This window comes from Notechis scutatus, chromosome 3, assembly GCF_049901735.1.
Source record: "Notechis scutatus isolate UNSWTSFEM ecotype Mainland chromosome 3, rNotScu1.2, whole genome shotgun sequence".
In the NCBI taxonomy this organism is placed as follows: domain Eukaryota; kingdom Metazoa; phylum Chordata; class Lepidosauria; order Squamata; family Elapidae; genus Notechis; species Notechis scutatus.
The window spans coordinates 71,764,335-71,782,518 of NC_142011.1; the positions used below are offsets into that span (position 1 = coordinate 71,764,335).

The 18,184-nt window shown below is 40.3% G+C and overlaps 1 protein-coding gene across 1 annotated transcript in view; it reads right to left on the reverse strand.

The window, feature by feature from the left end:
* Positions 1 to 8,673: 8,673 nt before the first annotated feature.
* ANKRD13C (ankyrin repeat domain 13C) overlaps positions 8,674 to 18,184 on the reverse strand; it is a 29,932-nt gene continuing 20,421 nt past the window's right edge. The window contains exons 10-13 of the mRNA XM_026679352.2: positions 18,040 to 18,119; positions 16,151 to 16,249; positions 14,580 to 14,680; positions 8,674 to 13,038 (exon numbers count right to left, since the gene is read on the reverse strand). Of these exons, the coding sequence (XP_026535137.1) occupies positions 12,908 to 13,038; positions 14,580 to 14,680; positions 16,151 to 16,249; positions 18,040 to 18,119 (411 nt within the window). The 3' untranslated portion in view covers positions 8,674 to 12,907. The remainder of the gene's footprint in view (positions 13,039 to 14,579; positions 14,681 to 16,150; positions 16,250 to 18,039; positions 18,120 to 18,184) is intronic.

Genomic DNA, 18,184 nt, shown 5'->3' on the forward strand with positions numbered 1-18,184 from the left:
GTGTGTCTGTATTGGTGTTAATGATTTGTACAAAGCTACCTCAATTCTTTCCATTTATATTTTCATTTAGTATCATTGTTTAAGTCTGTCTGGTTACCACAAAAATACCTGGCATATTCATAATTTGTGTCCAGGGAAGTTTTTCCCCCCTATATGTTGGAAATCTGATGGCAATTACTCCTCCCCCAAAAAGAGGGGCTGCCCTTCCAAAAAAGGAAATAGTCCATGTATTTTTAATATTTAATATCATTGGACAAACATACTGCTTGATATTTGTTTTTCAAAGTTTGTGAGAATAAAACTATATCTGAATACTTGGGTTCAGAATACTGATCTATCAAAATCCTCCAATTAATTCCAGTAACACCCCACTCCAAAAAAAAAAATTACAAGTTAGAATTAGTAGCTATGTTGTCTGCTGAATTTTTTAAAAAAGTAACATAAATAATAGAATAAAATAGTATTTTCTATTGGTGTTTCACAGTGAGAATAGAAGAATTTATAATTTTAGTAATAAGTATTTTCTAAATATATCAAAATGTACCATAAATGTTACCCAGCCTTTTCTCTGAAAAACAAGATTTTTATTTTGCAGGAGAGGAAAAAGAAACTTGTGAAATAATTCCATTAATTATATTTATGAAAGTGCATTTGTAGAACACTAAATCTTTGCAGTTTCTTTTGATTAAATTTCAAATTATTGTACCAAAAAAGTATAATAAATGAGGGCTGAAGAGATGGAGTTCAACTTCTGGTTCCCAAAACAAACTTTATCATGCACAATGGCACGGATGATGAAATTTAAAGTACAATCCCAGGAGGAATGGATGGATTTGACTACTAGATAATTTCAGGTTTTTGGCCAGACTCAGAAAAATAGAAATGGAACAGCATCTTTGTGAAAATCAAAAATCAGCTTATAAATATGCTATCTTTAACATATTTTTAAAACTGAAAATCAATACTTGAGAGCAGGTCGTGGACTAGTACTAGTCTGTGGCCTCTTAAGAACTGGGCTACACAACGAGATGTTTGGTGGGCGAGCAACACTTCATGCACAGGATCTAGGTGACACATTCTTAGGGTAAAGATGGGGTTGGGAATTGATAATAGGATGTGGAACAGATTACAGGTGGACCTTCTGACAGTGCCGAACAGTACTAGCTATGACTGGTCCCTCTACTTAATAATGGTCTCGAAGTCCCCATATTTGCAACCAACCTACCAGCAAAGTTGATGGGGAGGCCAGCAGAAGGCCAAAAAAGGCAACCACATAATGTCCTCATTTAACAATCTGCAGTGATTCACTTGACTGGCAACTGGGACTGCTGGAATTAGTGACGTTAAGCAGCATGATCATGTGATGTGTCTAACTAGTTTGCTTAGTGACAGTACTTATGGTCCCAATTGTAAACTGAGGACTGCTATATTAAGAATTCAGTTTGGAGATTCAGTCAATAATGCATCGTTTCACCAAAGTCGATATAAATCTTAACAAAACAACACCATGACAAGCAATCTCATCTTTTTTGATAATTGAGTAACAGTTGATCACAGTACTGTCATGGATACAGTATACCTTAACATCAGTAATAAATTAACCAAATAATTCACTCCAGTCAAGTTCTACCAGAGAACATAAAAAGTAGGTTGGCCTACACTTACTGCTAGATAAACAAGGACCTGAATAAAACTTATCAAAAAACATTAACAATAGATCAACATTATGAATGATAATGATATCCCATCATTTTTATATATACTGTATTTTTCATTCCTAAGTTTCGAGGAGGAAAAGGGAAAAAAAATGAATATGGAGCGCTGAATATGGGGCAGCAGTGTAGAGAAGGCAGGAGGTGGAGCCTGAGGGGACCACAGGTAGGTGTCCTCTCATGTACCAGCTCTGCCTATTGACTCCTGCACTGCGGAAAAGAGGAGGTGGCACTGTAAAAGTACCCCGCTATTGCGGCCCGGCTGCTATTCACCATATTCGCTCCCTTACATGCACAGATATTTCCACCCACTTTTGGGGGGGGGGGAGAGTGTGTCTTATGGAGCAAAAAATACGGTAATTCAAAATGATGATCAGATTTGCAGATGACAACTATGCTGTCCAGACAGTATTTAGGTAATTGGGAATTGAGATAGTTAAGTTAGAATTGGGAGCTGTCCCCTTAAGGGAATGCCTCATGGTAAATGTAGTTAATGCATCATGGGAAATGTAGTTCATGTCATGTGGTCACATCTGTAATCCTGATTGGTCACTGAATTGACCCTTGGTTGGGTTGGGGGAGTTTCCTTTACTCTTGCTTGGACCCCAGCACCATGCTGGTGTCTCACCCTTTGCTCCAGCGTTATGGGATGAAAGATCACTAAAATTTTGGAACTGTTGAAAGCAAGAGTTCCTGTCCACCCTACAAGGCTGCCAGAAGTGACCAGCAGACTGGTCACTGACCTAGTGTTGCTGCAGAGAAAGGCTGAACTTGAAGATTGAATCTCAAGCTTTACATGCTTTGTATCTACCTCATTGCATTGTTTGATGCTATATTACTGTTTACTGTTCATCTTAGTTATATAGTTAATTGATATTAGTTAGTAGTGGAATTTATAATTCCAGGTGGGGAGTGTGCTGTCCAGACAGGTTATAGGAAATTGGGAATTGAGATAGTTAAGTTAGAATTGGGAGCTGTCCCCTTAAGGGAATGCCTCATGGGAAATGTAGTTAATGCATCACGGGAAATGTAGTTCATGTCATGTGGTCACATCTGTAATCCTGATTGGTCACTGAATTGACCCTTGATTGGGTTGGGGGAGTTTCCTTTACTCTTGCTTGGACCCCAGCACCATGCTGGTGTCTCACCCTTTGCTCCAGCGTTATGGGATGAAAGATCACTATAATTTTACACTATGAAGTCAGCTATGCAAAGAATTGGACATTAGATGAATCTTGACATAACCGTGAGTTATATTTGAGGATGCCTTGTGCCTCCCAATAAATAAACTTTGTATGGAAGCCTTTGTAGAGTATGTCTGTCTGTCTTTATATTCAGCCAGCAATTAAAAGGCAGAACAACAACAATGAAAGGTGTAGCAAGCAAAAAGGGCACAAGATTCAGGAAAATGTTGACAACAGAACATGGAAAAAAACAGAGAAATGAATTTCAACAGAAAAATATACATTTAACAAGGAAAAATATCTAAGATGGAAAGGATGTGAATGTCTTGAAGATTCACGTTGAATATTAACAAACACCTGATGCAGTTACAAAAAAGAAATTCTGGGCTTTAGCTATAGATGCATGATGTCAAAGTAATGCAATGGTGTGGTTCTTGTCTATTTGGTATAACAGAATAACAGAGTTGGAAGGGACCCTGGAGGTCTTCTAGTCCAAACCTTTGTGCAAGCAGGAAACCTTACCATTTCAGACAAATGCCTGTCCAATCGCTTCTTTAAAACCCCCAGTGTTGGAGCATTTACAACTTCTGCAGGCAAGTCATTATTTGTTTTAACTGTTAGGACATTTCTCCTTAGCTCTCAGTTGCTTCTTTCCTTGATTAGTTTCCATCCATTGTTTCTTGTCCTGCCTTCAGGTGCTTTGGAGAATAGATTGACACCCCTCCTTCTTCTTTGGGGTGTTGGTCAGGTAGCACTTGTAATATTACAACCCATATGGGTGTCAGATTTTAGAAGGGCCACGGCGTGTTCAGAGGCAAACAACCAAAATGAAAAGGTGCCCAGGCTTATGAGGAATTGCTGGAAAGTGCAGGTTTTTTTTGCAGGAAGTTACTTATTATTTAGGCAAAGGCTGCTGGGTGGTCATTGTCAAATAATTTATAATAGTAAATTCCTGCATGATAGCTGTGAGTTGGATTAGATCAGGGGTGGGCAACTGGCAACTTTACCATCTGTGGGCTTCAACTCCCAGAATTCCTGAGACCACCACACTCAGTCAGGGTAGCTTTTCATTTGAAGAGAAAGCAGCACACTATACAATTTCTTAAATTGGATTGGACAAGAATTCAAGTCATAAATTCTTCTCTTGATGGTTCTGTAATCTCAGCAGTTGGCATTTGGCCTCTAAAGACCTTGATTTATGCCATAACTACCATTTTCCTTCAGCTTTTGTGGCCAGATTTCTTGGCTTTAGCTGTTTACTGACTTTGTAATCCTTTTATTTTCCTTACTAAAAAAAAAAAGTCTTGACATAGTTTTATCTTGACACATCTAAGGGCAGGGCAGCTGGTAGATATTCCCTTATCTTATCAAATGCAACTATACTGTTAAAAATAAAGTACAAGTAGTCCTTGACTTACAACAGTTCTTTTAGTGACTGTTCAAAGTTACAACGTGACTGAAAAAAGGGACTTATGACCAATTTTTTAACACTTATGACTACTGCAGCATTCCCATGGTCACCTGATTTACCCTTGGATGCTTGACAAGTGGTTCATATTTATGACAGTTGCAGTGTCCCAGAATCACAGGATCCCCTTTTACGACCTTCTGACAAGCAAAGTCAAAGGGGATGTCAGATTTACTTAACAAACGTGTTACTAATTTAACAACTGCAGTGATTCACTTAACAAATGTGGCAAGAAGTCACAAAATGGGGAAAAACTCAACAAATGTGTCACTTAGCAACATAAATTTTGAGCTCAATTGTGGTCATAAGTTGAGGACTACCTGTAATATAGATGGTAAATAAGGATTTCCTTTTTGCTCACTAAGGTAAAGGTACCCCTCGCATAAACGTGCTAGTCATTTAGGGCTCTAGGGGGCGGTGCTCATCTCCATTAGAAAGCCAAAGGGCCAGCACTGTCCAAAGGTGTCTCCATGGTCACATGGCGGGCATAACTAAACACCAAAGGTGAAAAGAATGCTGTTACCTTCCCACCAAAAAGGTCCCTATTTTTCTACTTGCATTTTTACTTTGCATGCTTTCGAACTGCTAGGTTGGCAGAACCTGGAACAAGTAACAGCTCATTCCGTTACGTGGTGCTAGGGATTTGAACCACCAAATTGACCTTTCTGATCGACAAGCTCAGCATCTTAGCCACTAAGCCACCGCATCCCTAATTTTGCTCACTAATTGCATCCAAATTGGGGACAATTAATGATGACTTAATCACAATGACTATTGATCTGAAGGTAGATTTGTTGGACTTTGTATCCAATACTTCACAAAAAATTGCTGGGAGTCAAGCAGCATAAAATTTTGTATTATTACCGTGTTTCTCACATAATAAGGCCGGGCCTTTTTTTTTGACCCCAAAACGGCTATGACGTCTTTTCGGGGTGACTTAATTTCCCCTCTTGCATCCTCGGGTGGGCGGGCGGCCACAGCTTGGATGTTCGGGAGACCTTCCGCCACCGTTAATTTCCCTTCCCCCTTGCTGCCGTAGCGTTACAGCAACGCCGCGGCGTTTGGCGCAGCCACGTGCAGCCAGTCAGGGCTCCTCCTGCAACCGGAGCCCTGAGGAGACAGCTTTCAGGCTCCTGTAGCCGCTTCCCTTGCTTCGATGGTAAAGTGAATTATTTAAAACCTCCGCTCATCCCATCAGGGCCGTGCGAGCTGAGCAGAGCCGGAAAGCAAGCCGCGGGTGTTTCCTGGTTCTGCCCAGCCGTGCACGGCTCTGCCACAGCCCTGGCGGGATGAGCAGAGGTGTTTAAAATAATTCACTTTACCTTCGAAGGCAAAGGAAGGCGGCCACAGGAGCGCCTGAAGCCAAGTATACCAACAACAAAAGGCAAATCCTCAAGGTGGGCTGGAGGGAGGTGGCTACGTGCCCCCGGGCTGCTTCAATGCAAGGTCCTGACTTGCAGCATCCTGCCGTTGCCGCGGCGCCCGCCGCCGCCTCCTCTCCGACTGCAAACTCGTGTGCTTCGCCAACGCTCTGAGCGAGGCGAGCTCTTTCATACATAGAGAGGGGGGAAAGACGCGGCGTGCTCGAGAGGCTGGCTCTTTTTCTAGCCGAGGCTGACAGGAAGTGCCTCCAGGGCCGTGGCAGGCAAGCCGCGGTGTTTCCTGGTTCTGCCCAGTGCGCGCGGCTCTGCCACGGCCCTGGCAGGATGAGCGGAGGGCCCGGCGGGAGGCACTCGTTGCCTTGGTGACATTTCGGGTACCTCCGCCACCTCCTCGCCCGTCGCAGGTGGCGGTGGCGGCGGAAGCGGCGGCGCTTCGCTGAGGGAAAAAGAAGACAGCGCAGCCACCTTGCTTGCTTTCCCACCTGCCCGCCCCAGATGGCCTCAGGAGCGGCGGCAGTGGCAGCAGACGCACACACTCCTGCTGGCGAAGGGAGGAGAGGCGAGGAAAGAGAAGGGAGGCGGCAGCAGCGGCTGTCACAGTATAGTCTCATAGTGGGGCAAGGCTGGCAAGCTGAGGTGGCCGCACCAGAGAGCATCGCTGCCGACCCGTCATGAGGATAAAGGAGCGGGATAGAGATTCAGTCAGAATCGCTAGAAAAAGAGCCAGCCTCTCGGAGCATGCCGGCGTCTCCCCCCTCTCTATGTATGAAAGAGCTCGCCTCGCTCGGAGCGTTTGGCGAAGCATACGAGTTTTGCAGTCGGGAGAGGAGGCAGCGGCGAAAAGACGCGGCGGCAACGGCACCCGAAATGTCACCAAGGCAACGAGTGCCTCCCGCCGGGCCCTCTGCTCATCCCGCCAGGGCCGTGGCAGAGCCGCGCGCACTGGGCAGAACCAGGAAACACCCGCGGCTTGCCTGCCATGGCCCTGGAGGCACTTCCTGTCAGCCTCGGCAGAGAAAAGAGCCAGCCTCTCGGAGCACGCCGGTGTCTTCCCCTCTCTATGTATGAAAGAAAGAGCTCACCTCGCTCGGAGCGTTTGGCGAAGCACACGAGTTTTGCAGTCGGAGAGGGAGGCGGCGGTGAAAAGGACGCGGCGGCAACGGCAGGATGCTGCAAGTCAGGACCTTGCATTGAAGCAGCCCAGGGGGCACGTAGCCACCTCCCTCCAGCCCACCTTGAGGATTTGCCTTTTGTTGTTGGTATAGCTTAGCTTCAGGCGCCTGTGGTCGCTTTCCTTTTGCCTTCGAAGGTAAAGTGAATTATTTTAAACACCTCCGCTCATCCCGCCAGGGTCGCAGGCAGAGCCGCACGGGCTGGGCAGAACCAGGAAACACCGCGGCTTGCTTTCCCGGCTCTGCTCAGCTCGCACGGCCCTGATGGGATGAGCGGAGGTTTTTAAAATAATTCACTTTACCATCGAAGGCAAAGGGAAGGCGCCACAGGAGCGCCTGAAGCCTGTCTCCTTAGGGCTCCGGTTGCAGGAGGAGCCCTGACTGGCTGCACGTGGCTGTGCCAACGCCGCGGCATTGCTGTAACGCCACGGCAGCAAGGGAGAAGGGAAATTAACGGTGGCGGAAGGTCTCCCGATATGAAGTGCTCCACCAACGCAGGCAACACCATATCCGGGCATGCAACAAAGTACTTCCTAACGGCAAGCCTTCCCCCATTTCGCATGTTTAATATGGGCCTTAATTTGGGGGAGGGGCTTAATTTGATTTTATGCCAATAAATCATGCTGGGGCTTCCTATTGGTGGAGGCCGTATTGTTGGAGAAACACGGTATTGTTGTTGTAGCATCAGGCTAGTAACCTGGAGACTATGAATTCTAATCCTCCTCAGTTGTAGAAGACAGCTGGGTCATCTTGGGCCAGCCATTCTCTTTCAACCCAACTCACTTCACATATTGTTGTTGGGAGGACAATAGGAGGAGGTAGTAGTATTAGATATGTTCATGTTATGTCTCACCTGTGCCAACGAGGTGAGAAGTCCAAATTTCCAAACAAGCAAACAAGTCCAGTAATGACAGGGTTAAATTCCTTGAGCCGGGAAAGTTCTTGGCAGTCTCACACAAGCTGTCTGCCAAGTCCGATAATAAAGCAAGAATATAAATCACAAGCCATCTCCGCACACAGGATACTTGAAGCTTCTCTCATTAAATTAACATGTTGTCCCGAACAAGTTCTCAGAGCGAACACACCCACTTTTATTCCCTGTGGGGCATGTCAGTCCCTCATCTCAGTCTCTGATTCGTCCTTTCTTTCTACGTTGCAACTTACACTTTTGCCTGCGCCGTTGCCTCGCATCAAGCCAGCATTCCTCAGCTTGATCCTGTCAGAGGCTCTGATACACTCTCCTGATTATCTGCCGACACCTGAGGCACAATCAGGGAGGAAGGTCCTGCCGAGGAGGAAAGTCCTGGGGAGGAAGGCAATTCCAAATCCTCTAACAAAGCAGGCTCAAACCTCAGAGCCAAATCCTCCCCTTCCTCACCATCCAAGTCTTCGTCCTCTAGTAAAGCAGGCTCAAACCTCAGAGCCAAATCCTCCTCTTCCTCATTGTCCAAGTCCTCGACCTCTGACAAAGCAGGCTCAAACCTCCAAGCCACATGTTCACCATGAGTTATTTATAAAAATAATAAAGTTGGGATATAAATATAGTACTAGAGTATGCTCCAGGTCATTGATATCTGCATTTCCTATAATTGAAATGTTATATTAAATAGATGAGGGAGGATACATTATAGCATCCATTATATAGTTGAAGCAAAATGTGGCTTATGAATGCCATCATCTTACACTATAACGTGACTTTTAAGCCCATTTTTATGCGGTCTAGCTTAAAGTTAGAGATTACAATCAACACCAATGCACTGAAAATTTGAGGATTTTATTGAAAAACTGACCAATAAAATGTCCTTGTGAAAGTGGTACACTGTAACAGCCTTTTTGTACATCTTAGTCCTCCTCTAATAAGGAGGAAGTATCCATGTTAATATAGTTGTCATATATTCAGTTTTAAAAGCAAACAGCATCTTTTGGTCTTTATTCTAAGTGGTACAACCAAAAATCCTTTTAGTGAAGGTGAGTTTAGATTAGACAAAGAACATGAAATGTAACAACAAAAAAATGCCATTGTTACCACAATTATAAACTGTCAAGGAAAAACTGCAGCATTATAGAAAGTTTGTTAATATTTAAATATAATTATCTTTAATAAAGTCAACAAGTATGTAACTTTCAATATATTATGCTTCAGCTTAAGATGGGCTTTCCAGCATTGGATTATATCCACAGGTGCACTATTTGCTAGGCATACATGAATTGCAATGACTGAAAAAACAACTGCTTGGAAAAAGTCTTGTTCGTTTTTGTTATAAATTAAAGCAATTATTTGGAAGACCAATAAGATTGAGCTCAATTTAGGAAGCATTTGAGTTCTTTTCAAAGATCCTCAGCTAATGATTGACAGAACACTTTGCTAATTTTTAAGAGATCAAACTCAAGGAAATTTCAGATGTTTTCTTAAATGAAAATTTAACACAAAACTGCACGTTTCCAAATTATTCATTACAAAATATGTGCAGAACATTGATATAGGAACTGATTACTCTGCAAAACTTTACAATGTTTTGTTTCAGAGTATGATACACAGCTTTCCAAAATAAATTGTTCAAACCAAAAGCAGTTTGAGGGTGTTTGGGCAGGGTGATGTGATATTTAAACTGCATTAAATATGTTAGGGATTGCTTAATATTCTAGATTTTTCTGGAATGGTCCATTCCCAGATCAACAAATTTCGCACATTCTTACTCAGAATACTAATATAATCTGTTTCCCAAGTAATATTCCTTTTCAGTCAAGGCCTAAAAATATGCAAATGGAATCGTTTAACTTAGCCAGTTGTGCTACATTTATAATAAATTTTGCATATTTTTATGTGAACTTTCCCCCTTAATACAATTATACATAATTCTTCAGAATTATTCAGAAATAGTCTTGACCTCAAAAATTTGTCATTCTGAGTGCAATGCAACCAATGCAAAATATTTGGTACGAAATAATTTTCTACATTTAGATGGTATAACCAAAATCAAAACAGATCCTCCAAAGTGCTTTAATGGTCAAGCATTAATCTATACTTGTTCATTAATATGTTTGTTATTAACTTAGTATCAAAATCTTAATGCTAAGATTCTGGATGCAGTCTTTTCTCTAGATTTAGAAACACCACTGCAGGCAGGCAAACAGCTCTCTTTATAGGAACACTTTTCCCATTTCTTTTAAAGTCGGTGTATGTGCCTTACTAATGCATATATAAATCAATTTCCCCAAATTTTTGAACCAGAAGCTCCATGAAAGCAAGAGAGCTGCATGCATAAGTGCGTGGATGCAATCAGATCATTTGCAGTGGACACTGATTCGAGGTTTTTTTCCTCCTGAAAATCCATTTCTGGAACTAAATAAACTGTCATATCTACACATCTTTAAAAAGGGTTGTGATACAACATAAACCACAATTTGAAAAATCTGAAGCCGCTAAGAGTCTGTTTTCTCTTTTCTTCAGTGCAAACAAGCTAAAATTTGAGGTCTTTCTTCTTTCCTCAGAGGTTGACCAGCAACTACCAAAGTAAAGCTCTTTTCCTCATTCAGATCACTAGAGTACAACTTATTAGACTGGACAAAAAACTTCACTAAATTGGATCCCAGATTATGGTTAGATTGAACCTACTGAAATCAGTTTTTGTTCATTGATTCCAATTGGCATCTTTGTGTTTCCCATGGGATTAAATTTGGATCTGACCCAGTTTTTAACCAACGTGGAAAGTTATGTATTCCATGTGCTGGGCTGAGATACTTAAGCAATTTTTTATATACAACTTAATGAAAGGTAACTTTGGCATTATTAACCTGATAATTTCAGATATAGATGATGACCATTATCAAGTTCCAACTTTTGGAGGGAGATACAGCCATCCAATCAAAGTCATACCAGTACTTTCCATCATTCCTGCAGCAAAAAAAACCCAGTGCTGTACATTTCTATACAGCACATTCTTTTTAGGAAATGCCCACAGAACAGATAATACAAAGGACACAGTCCAATGACAAAAGAGGAGACTCCCACTCAAGCAGGACTTCATTCTCTTCATCCTTGAATAAATTGTAAGAATTTTCTAACTTCCAGAGCCAAGCTGGAGAGGCACAGAAATTACAGACTATATGAAAATCGCATCTCTCTGCTAGAAGTTATTTTGTGGGCAGGTGGAACTTATTGGATGCAACCTAGAGTATCAATCACTTTTATATTTAGTCATGTCTCCTCTTTGAATCAACTGAAAGAGGAAATAACAGGGTATTTTTAACATTTTATAGGCAGCAGAGTTAATCTCTCCCAACAAGTACTGGAAATAACATGCATTTCAAAACCAGCAACCCTAACCAACTGTCTTCACTCACAATTGCCAATCCTGGTTGGTTTAAACTGCTTACAAGTTTGCAGTATTTTTGGAATTAGTCTCAATATTTATTCCCTGGTTTATAATAAGAAGCTGCTGTTTTCTTGAGTTGCTTCTCTGCACGTGCAAAGCTACAACTTTTATTAGTTCTGTACCTTTTTTCTTGACAGGGTTGCTGGGGCTTATGAGTCTGTTTTACTGAGGACTATGCCCCAGAATGCGTAATTTCACATTTTAAAATATTGCCAGGTGTTAAAATATTGCGCTGGGTGTTACCCGACATGTGGTTTACTACATGTCTGAAAATGACTTAAGAACTTTCCAGACCAAAAAAAAAAAAAAAAAAAAAAAAGGAAAAAAAAAACTAGACTGCACAAAGAATATTCTTCTGAAAGTATTTACATTTCTGTACACATACACATTACTGGAAGCCAAATTTCGCAATACAAATGAATGTAGGTATCAACAGTTTGAGACAGTAGAGCAAAAACACTTAGGTTATATTCGGTGGCTGGAACCATATAATAATCCTAACTTTTAGAAGTCAATTTCTTAGGGGGAAAAAAAAAGTTATTCTTATTGAAGCTATCCATATTGGAAACACCCCATGGCATTTTTGTACATTTTTCTTAGTTTACTGCAGCCCTGATCCATTCTACTAGATTTTTTTCCTTGGGAGAAAACAAAGCTTCACCTTTGAGACGGTTATCATCTAACTGCTATTATTTATTGTTCCGAATGCTGCAGAGCATAAATGCAAATTTGGTATGCTTGTTTGAGTCGCTTATGTACATTTGAAAAGCCCAAATAAATGTCAAGGAAGAATCTCCAACAAATACTGCAAGAACATTTCCAGCCATCTTGAAAAGATCTTCATGAAAAGATTAGGAAACAATCTTCGGTGGAGAAATCAACAATTTGGGGAAAATACAGATAGCACCACAATGAGTTGCACTAAGGTGCTAAAGGAGGTACCTTATTCCCTGCAGAGTGAATGTTCTAGTACTGAAATGTATTGCAATAACTAAAAGCAACTGTATACAAAAGGTTAGCTTTTGGCTCGTTTTATCGTTTACAGAAAAGTAATTCCTTCTTCTAAACGCTCGGATGATGTTCAATGTGAATGTAACATACAAAAACAAACCTCGAAGGAAGGTTATCTTGATTCCGATGGGCGTTTAAAAGGGCTAATACCCTGGTAAGACATTTTAGTGTTTATGCAAATGGTCCAAGAGTGCTTTTTATTTATCAAGGAAAAAAAAAATCTATAAACAAATTATCGTCTTCAGAAGATTTATGAATGTACCATGGATTGGGGGGGGAGGGGGGGGAGGCAGAGGGGTGTGTGTGTGTGTGAGAGAGAGACTGAGGTGCCAGATTACCATGCTTGCAAGTCTAGATGTATAAATGAATGTGATACATCAGGTGACCTGCTATCCTTGCGACACCAGATGGATGCTTGCTATATATTACAATAGATAAAATTCACTCTATGCTCCCTTTCTGAATTCATTTAAATAAGTTTTTTATCTTTTCCATTTTCCCAACTTTCAGACATCGGTCTTAAGCTATCCACGTCCTTCGGTTGTCTTGCTGTCTTGAGGCATGCTGGTATTCTTTATTCGCTGCTAACTGTCCAGTTACGTCTAGAGATCAGGAAAGCGGCTGGGATCCTCCTTGTAGTCGTCGGGAATTGTGAAAATGGATTCATCAAACTCATCATAGCGAAACTCCTGAAAAGTCACAGTGGCTGTGATTGTTGGGAACACAGGAATATCTGGGAAGGAAGGAAGGAAGGAAAACCATTAATTGGGTCCAAGGATGGCTGGGTGGGGGGAGTAATCCTCTCTTTAACAAGACTCCTTCTGATCACTTCCATGACATTTTCCTTGCAGGTAGCTTGATGCAATTCGAAGTGCTTTCAGGTAAAAAGAGTATAAAGGATGGCTTTGTAGGAATGTTGAGACTGATGGCCAGTGAGATGCCTTAATGCAGGCCCCCCAAACTTGGCAACTTTAAGACTTGTGGACTTCAACTCCCAGAATTCTCCAGAGCTGTCTGGAGAATTCTGGGAGTTGAAGTCCACAAGTCTTAAAGTTGCCAAGTTTGGAGACCTCTGCCCTAATGGACTACCTTAGATTGTTTGTCAATCCTAAAGAAAACTGCTGACAAGAGATCATCTATAGATCTGGTTTTGGCAGTACTGCCAATATGCAGACAATAAGCACCCGTACCTCTCATTTCTATCGATTAATCTAAGGAAATAATAGAGGAAAGTACAATGTATCTGACAGTAATTCTGGAATTAATCACAGAAATTCCTAGCCGGGCAAAAGTAATGTTATGGGGTAGGGTGGGAGATACCTTGGAGGGAGTTATATTCCCATTTGAATTTAAACAGGGCACAGGATATATTGTTTATGATGGGATGAAACTGCTATAATGTGGAGGCAGATTGCAAATACCAATTGTTGCAAAAGCCAAATTTTGATTAGAGTCTGAAAAGTCAAAATTTTGAAAAGTCAAATTTAGAGTCTGGCTAGACCATGCCAGTGATCCTTTAATTGTTCAAGCTTAATTTAACGTACAAGCGGCAATTTTCTTTCCACGTCATTGTGTTTTATACTATTCATCACCAACTGTTTTATTCAAATGAGACAGAAGTATAAAACGTATGTTAACGTGGAGCTTAAATAGATCTCCAGCAGGAGGTGACATTAGTTGTTTTATCTCTATCGTCTCAGCGAAGCTTCCTTGCCAACTTCAGGGAGGGAGGGAGAGCAGAGGGGAAGGATTAAACCACAGCACAATGCCAATGATTCTGCTATTTTCTTCTTTCTTACAAAAAATACGTAAAATGCAACCACGTGCACCGTGTTTTGTCTAGGCTGGTCCTTCCTGCTCAAGCAAAATTTTTACTCTGGACCAGGGATGTCAAACTTGATCCCATCGTGGGCTGTATCAGGATTTTGCTTGCCCTTGGAGGGCTGTGCTGGGCATGGCCTAGTCATTGCAGCCAATTGGCTGGGCAGTGCTGGGTTGGGCCAGGGCTAGGGCGGCACAGGCCAGTCCCTTGTTGTCTCTGGGATGGCCCTGTGGACCAATTCTGGGCCTAGCGTGGGCCAGATGTGGCCCATAGGCCACATGTTTGACACCCCTGCTCTGATCTATTATGTATTTTCCATTCAGTGCGCTGTGCAGTGCCATTTTATTTTGCCTAATGCCCAATTGGAAAGTATTGTAGTTTTTGCCCCCCACCCCAACCCCAAGAGGCAATCAAATAATAATTCTTGGTCTCAGATGAAATCCATAGCTCACCTAACTTTACTGGAAAGCCTGGTGGAAGTTTCATCTGCACAAATTCCCGCAGTTTGTTAAAGTGCTTGAAGGGTGCAATTACTTCTAAAACATTCAACAACCTGAAAGAGAACACATGTATGACATCTATTAACAGCTTCAACAACTACCCATGTGATTAAAGCAATTGAGAAGGGAAGGTATTATTCTCATCCCATTACTGGACACACTACAACTAGCAACAGGTATATTTTTTAAACAAATGTTAAGCAATAGATACTTTCACAAATTACTAATTATTTACATAAATTACATATTCATAATGAATGCTGTTTGCTTATTACAGAATCTGTGTGCGCGGTGTAGCCTCTAATATGACTTTTTGTACTATGGATATAGAACTTGGGTATCTAATATGGAATTTGATTTTTTGTTTTTATTTAAACAAGCAAGTTGTTTTTTGTTTTTTGTTTTTAAAAAAACCACATTAACGCAGATGTTGAAAGGATCAGAAACTAGCATGTTCCCAGGCCTTTCTCCAGTTCTTCTGATGGAGTGTCTGGATCCTGCAAATCATGGGACTATGGAGCAGCTATATCGTCAACTGGTTTATAACCATTATGGAGCTCCTGCTCAAGGAACAGGTGTTGCTGAGGAAACTAGAGCCTTTGCACAACTCTATCTCATGTGCCAGTTGCCACCATTCCAGTAGTTTGTGCCTCATGATTGGACTACTGCAAGATGTCTCCTGATTTGTCCTTGTCATACTACGGTATTGTATTGGTTGCTAATTGGCTTACAGGTGCCAATTCAAAGAGTTAGCCTTATGGCTTAAGACCTGGATATCTGCTAAACTGCCCAATCACAGTGACTTCTACTCATCTAATAGGGAGGGAAGTCCTTTGAATCCCAATTTGAAGGATTGTTGCCATCAGGAACCATATAGGCACACCTTTTCTGTTGCTATCCTATCTTTCAACGAACTTCAAGTCAACACCAACTCTGCTAATATTTAGGAAAGCTGCTAAGATCTGGTCTGGCTATACTGGAAAGCCTCAGGAAATTCATGGTATGATGGGCTTCCTATCTTTAATGCTCTTCTGCACATGAGTGGACATAAGGCATTTCCATCCAAAATGAATGGGCAGGCAAAGCAAAATAGCTGACATTAACGCTTCAACGGAAGAAACTAAGTCAAATTGCCTGAGTTTTGCCAGTACTCTTTGCTTCAGAAATTAGAAGTCAAGAAAACTTTACAAAGTGACATCACGTTGCACAGGTCTAGACATTCTGGAAACCAGTAGGCAACATCAGACGTTCCCTAAGTGCTACATGGCTTTTAGAAATAGATTAATTTGTAGAGAATGCTTGTGACTCATCAAGGGATAAACACAGTAGAAACAAAGCTGAAACTATATGGAACTCATACATTGTACAACAGAACAACTGCAACTCATTTTATATAACTCGTTAGTTGTATAAGACTTTTTCTTATTTTATGTGCTAGAGTCCCTATATTTAAGCACAATATAATCACCAATTTAATGTATCACATCCTTTTACAACCTTTTCTGAAAGCAATTCAGACTTACGATTCAATTCCTAGAGGAAATTCTTGGCTCATGGCTATTGTAGCTTTAAACGTTTTCTTGCTTTCTTTGCAGACAAGTTCTCTACCCAAATGAGGTGCTCTGTTTAAAAGACAATCAAACTGAAAATTTCTCCAAATACATTAAATGCAGAGACAGCTCACCCTGAAAGAGATTTTTTATTGAGCAGGAAACAAGCATAATGGAAATTATTCAAGGAGGTTTGGAAGTCTCTTTCATTCTCATGCACACACAGACGTACTTAAATCTAAATGCTTTTAGAACTCCTTATTTTCAATAAGAAAGCAAAGGGTGCAATTCATAAAAAAAAAAAAATTAGAGTATCTTGTTACCTTAAAAATTTAACTCTAACAGGAAAACTATTTGATTATAGTCCAAGACCTGGATTTGTGCCACATCTAAAAATGTGGGTTTTTCTGTGTATAAAATCTAAATTCAAATTTATAGGGTTTTAAAAAAATAGAATAAACTTATAGTATCATGGGTAGAATTTACTGTAACCCATAGATTCATTTTATGACTAAGATTGTCCCGACTATACTCTTAATATTTATGTTCCACTTAGAGCTTAACAATGATTTTCAAGCTTTTAAAATGATATAATACATTCAGTATTACCATCAATTGATGATATACAGGAAAATATAATATCTATATTTGTAAACTTCTTGTTTATGCATTTGAATCGTGCTCATTTAACCATTCTTTTATTCCTTTTTGTTGCTTTTAAATATGATTAAAATTGTTCATTATTTCATTATTTATTAAAATAAAGAAATACAAAAGAAAAAAGGGCAGAACAGAACAACTAAATATAAATAAAAACCACTGTTGAAACTTTCTACTGACACATTTTCTATTTATTTCCTTTCTCCTTGTGTCCTGCAAATGCTATTAGCAATTTCAGTATTTTTTTATACTCCCCATTAAAGCTTGTTGCTAGTTTCTGTTCAAATACTTTCATCTGTTGTTTTTTAAATGGTCTCATAACTTTTTTTTCCTACAAATCATATTTTAAAATCTAAATTTGCTTTGTGCAAAGTGCCATATGTAAGGCAGCTTAAATCTGTTAAGACTTCTGATTTATTCAGTTATACTGATAGAGCACCAATTTTTGTTGCTCTTTTAAAGAAAACCAATAGATATAAATATATAATATTTATATAAACAATTATTATGTAAAAACAACCAGTTATCTTTTTTTAATTTCATGACTCAAAGTCTAGAACAATATGTATTTTTGTCTCTTAGTTAACATAAAGCACCTCCAGCTTTACAAAGGCAAGAAGCACTAGTGAGTGAATACAGAAATATGACAAACAAATCACTCATACCAGTGCATGTCAACATGCCTCATTTATCAGCTGGAAGACTCAAATCCAGGAAGTCCCTCACTGGCAACAACTTCAACATTGATTTCCAATGAAAAGCCAAATGGGTCGCTGAATGCACAGACATAGCAATGACTTCACAAAAAAAGGTGCCAGGCTTTGAACTATCACATCAACAATGGACAATCCTGAATAGGATTCATACCTCACAAGGCATCTACCAGGACTCTCTGTATAAATGGGGCATAGTATCCGTCCAACTGTAGATCACATCATGACCGGCTGTAAGCTGAGGGCATATACTCTCAGCTTACAGTCCAATATCTGATTATTTTTTTAATATAAACGATGCTGCGCTTTAATGGTTAGATAGCCGAAACACTGATATTTGAACACAGATCTTTTTAACATTTATATTTTATTTTATTGTATTTTACTAATCTAGATGAAGTGTTAATATATATTACTAGTTCATGTACAATATACTAAATGCTAAATAAATAAATAAATAAACCATATGCATACAGCAGTAATACTCACTTCCCATTTTCTGCAGATATGTATTCCTCCCATGAAATTGTATTGGGTGGTGGTGGGGTAAGAGATTGTCTCCTGACAGGCTTTTTAAAGAAAAGACACAAGAATTTATTTAATAATAGCTACCACTTTTCTAAACTACAGAATA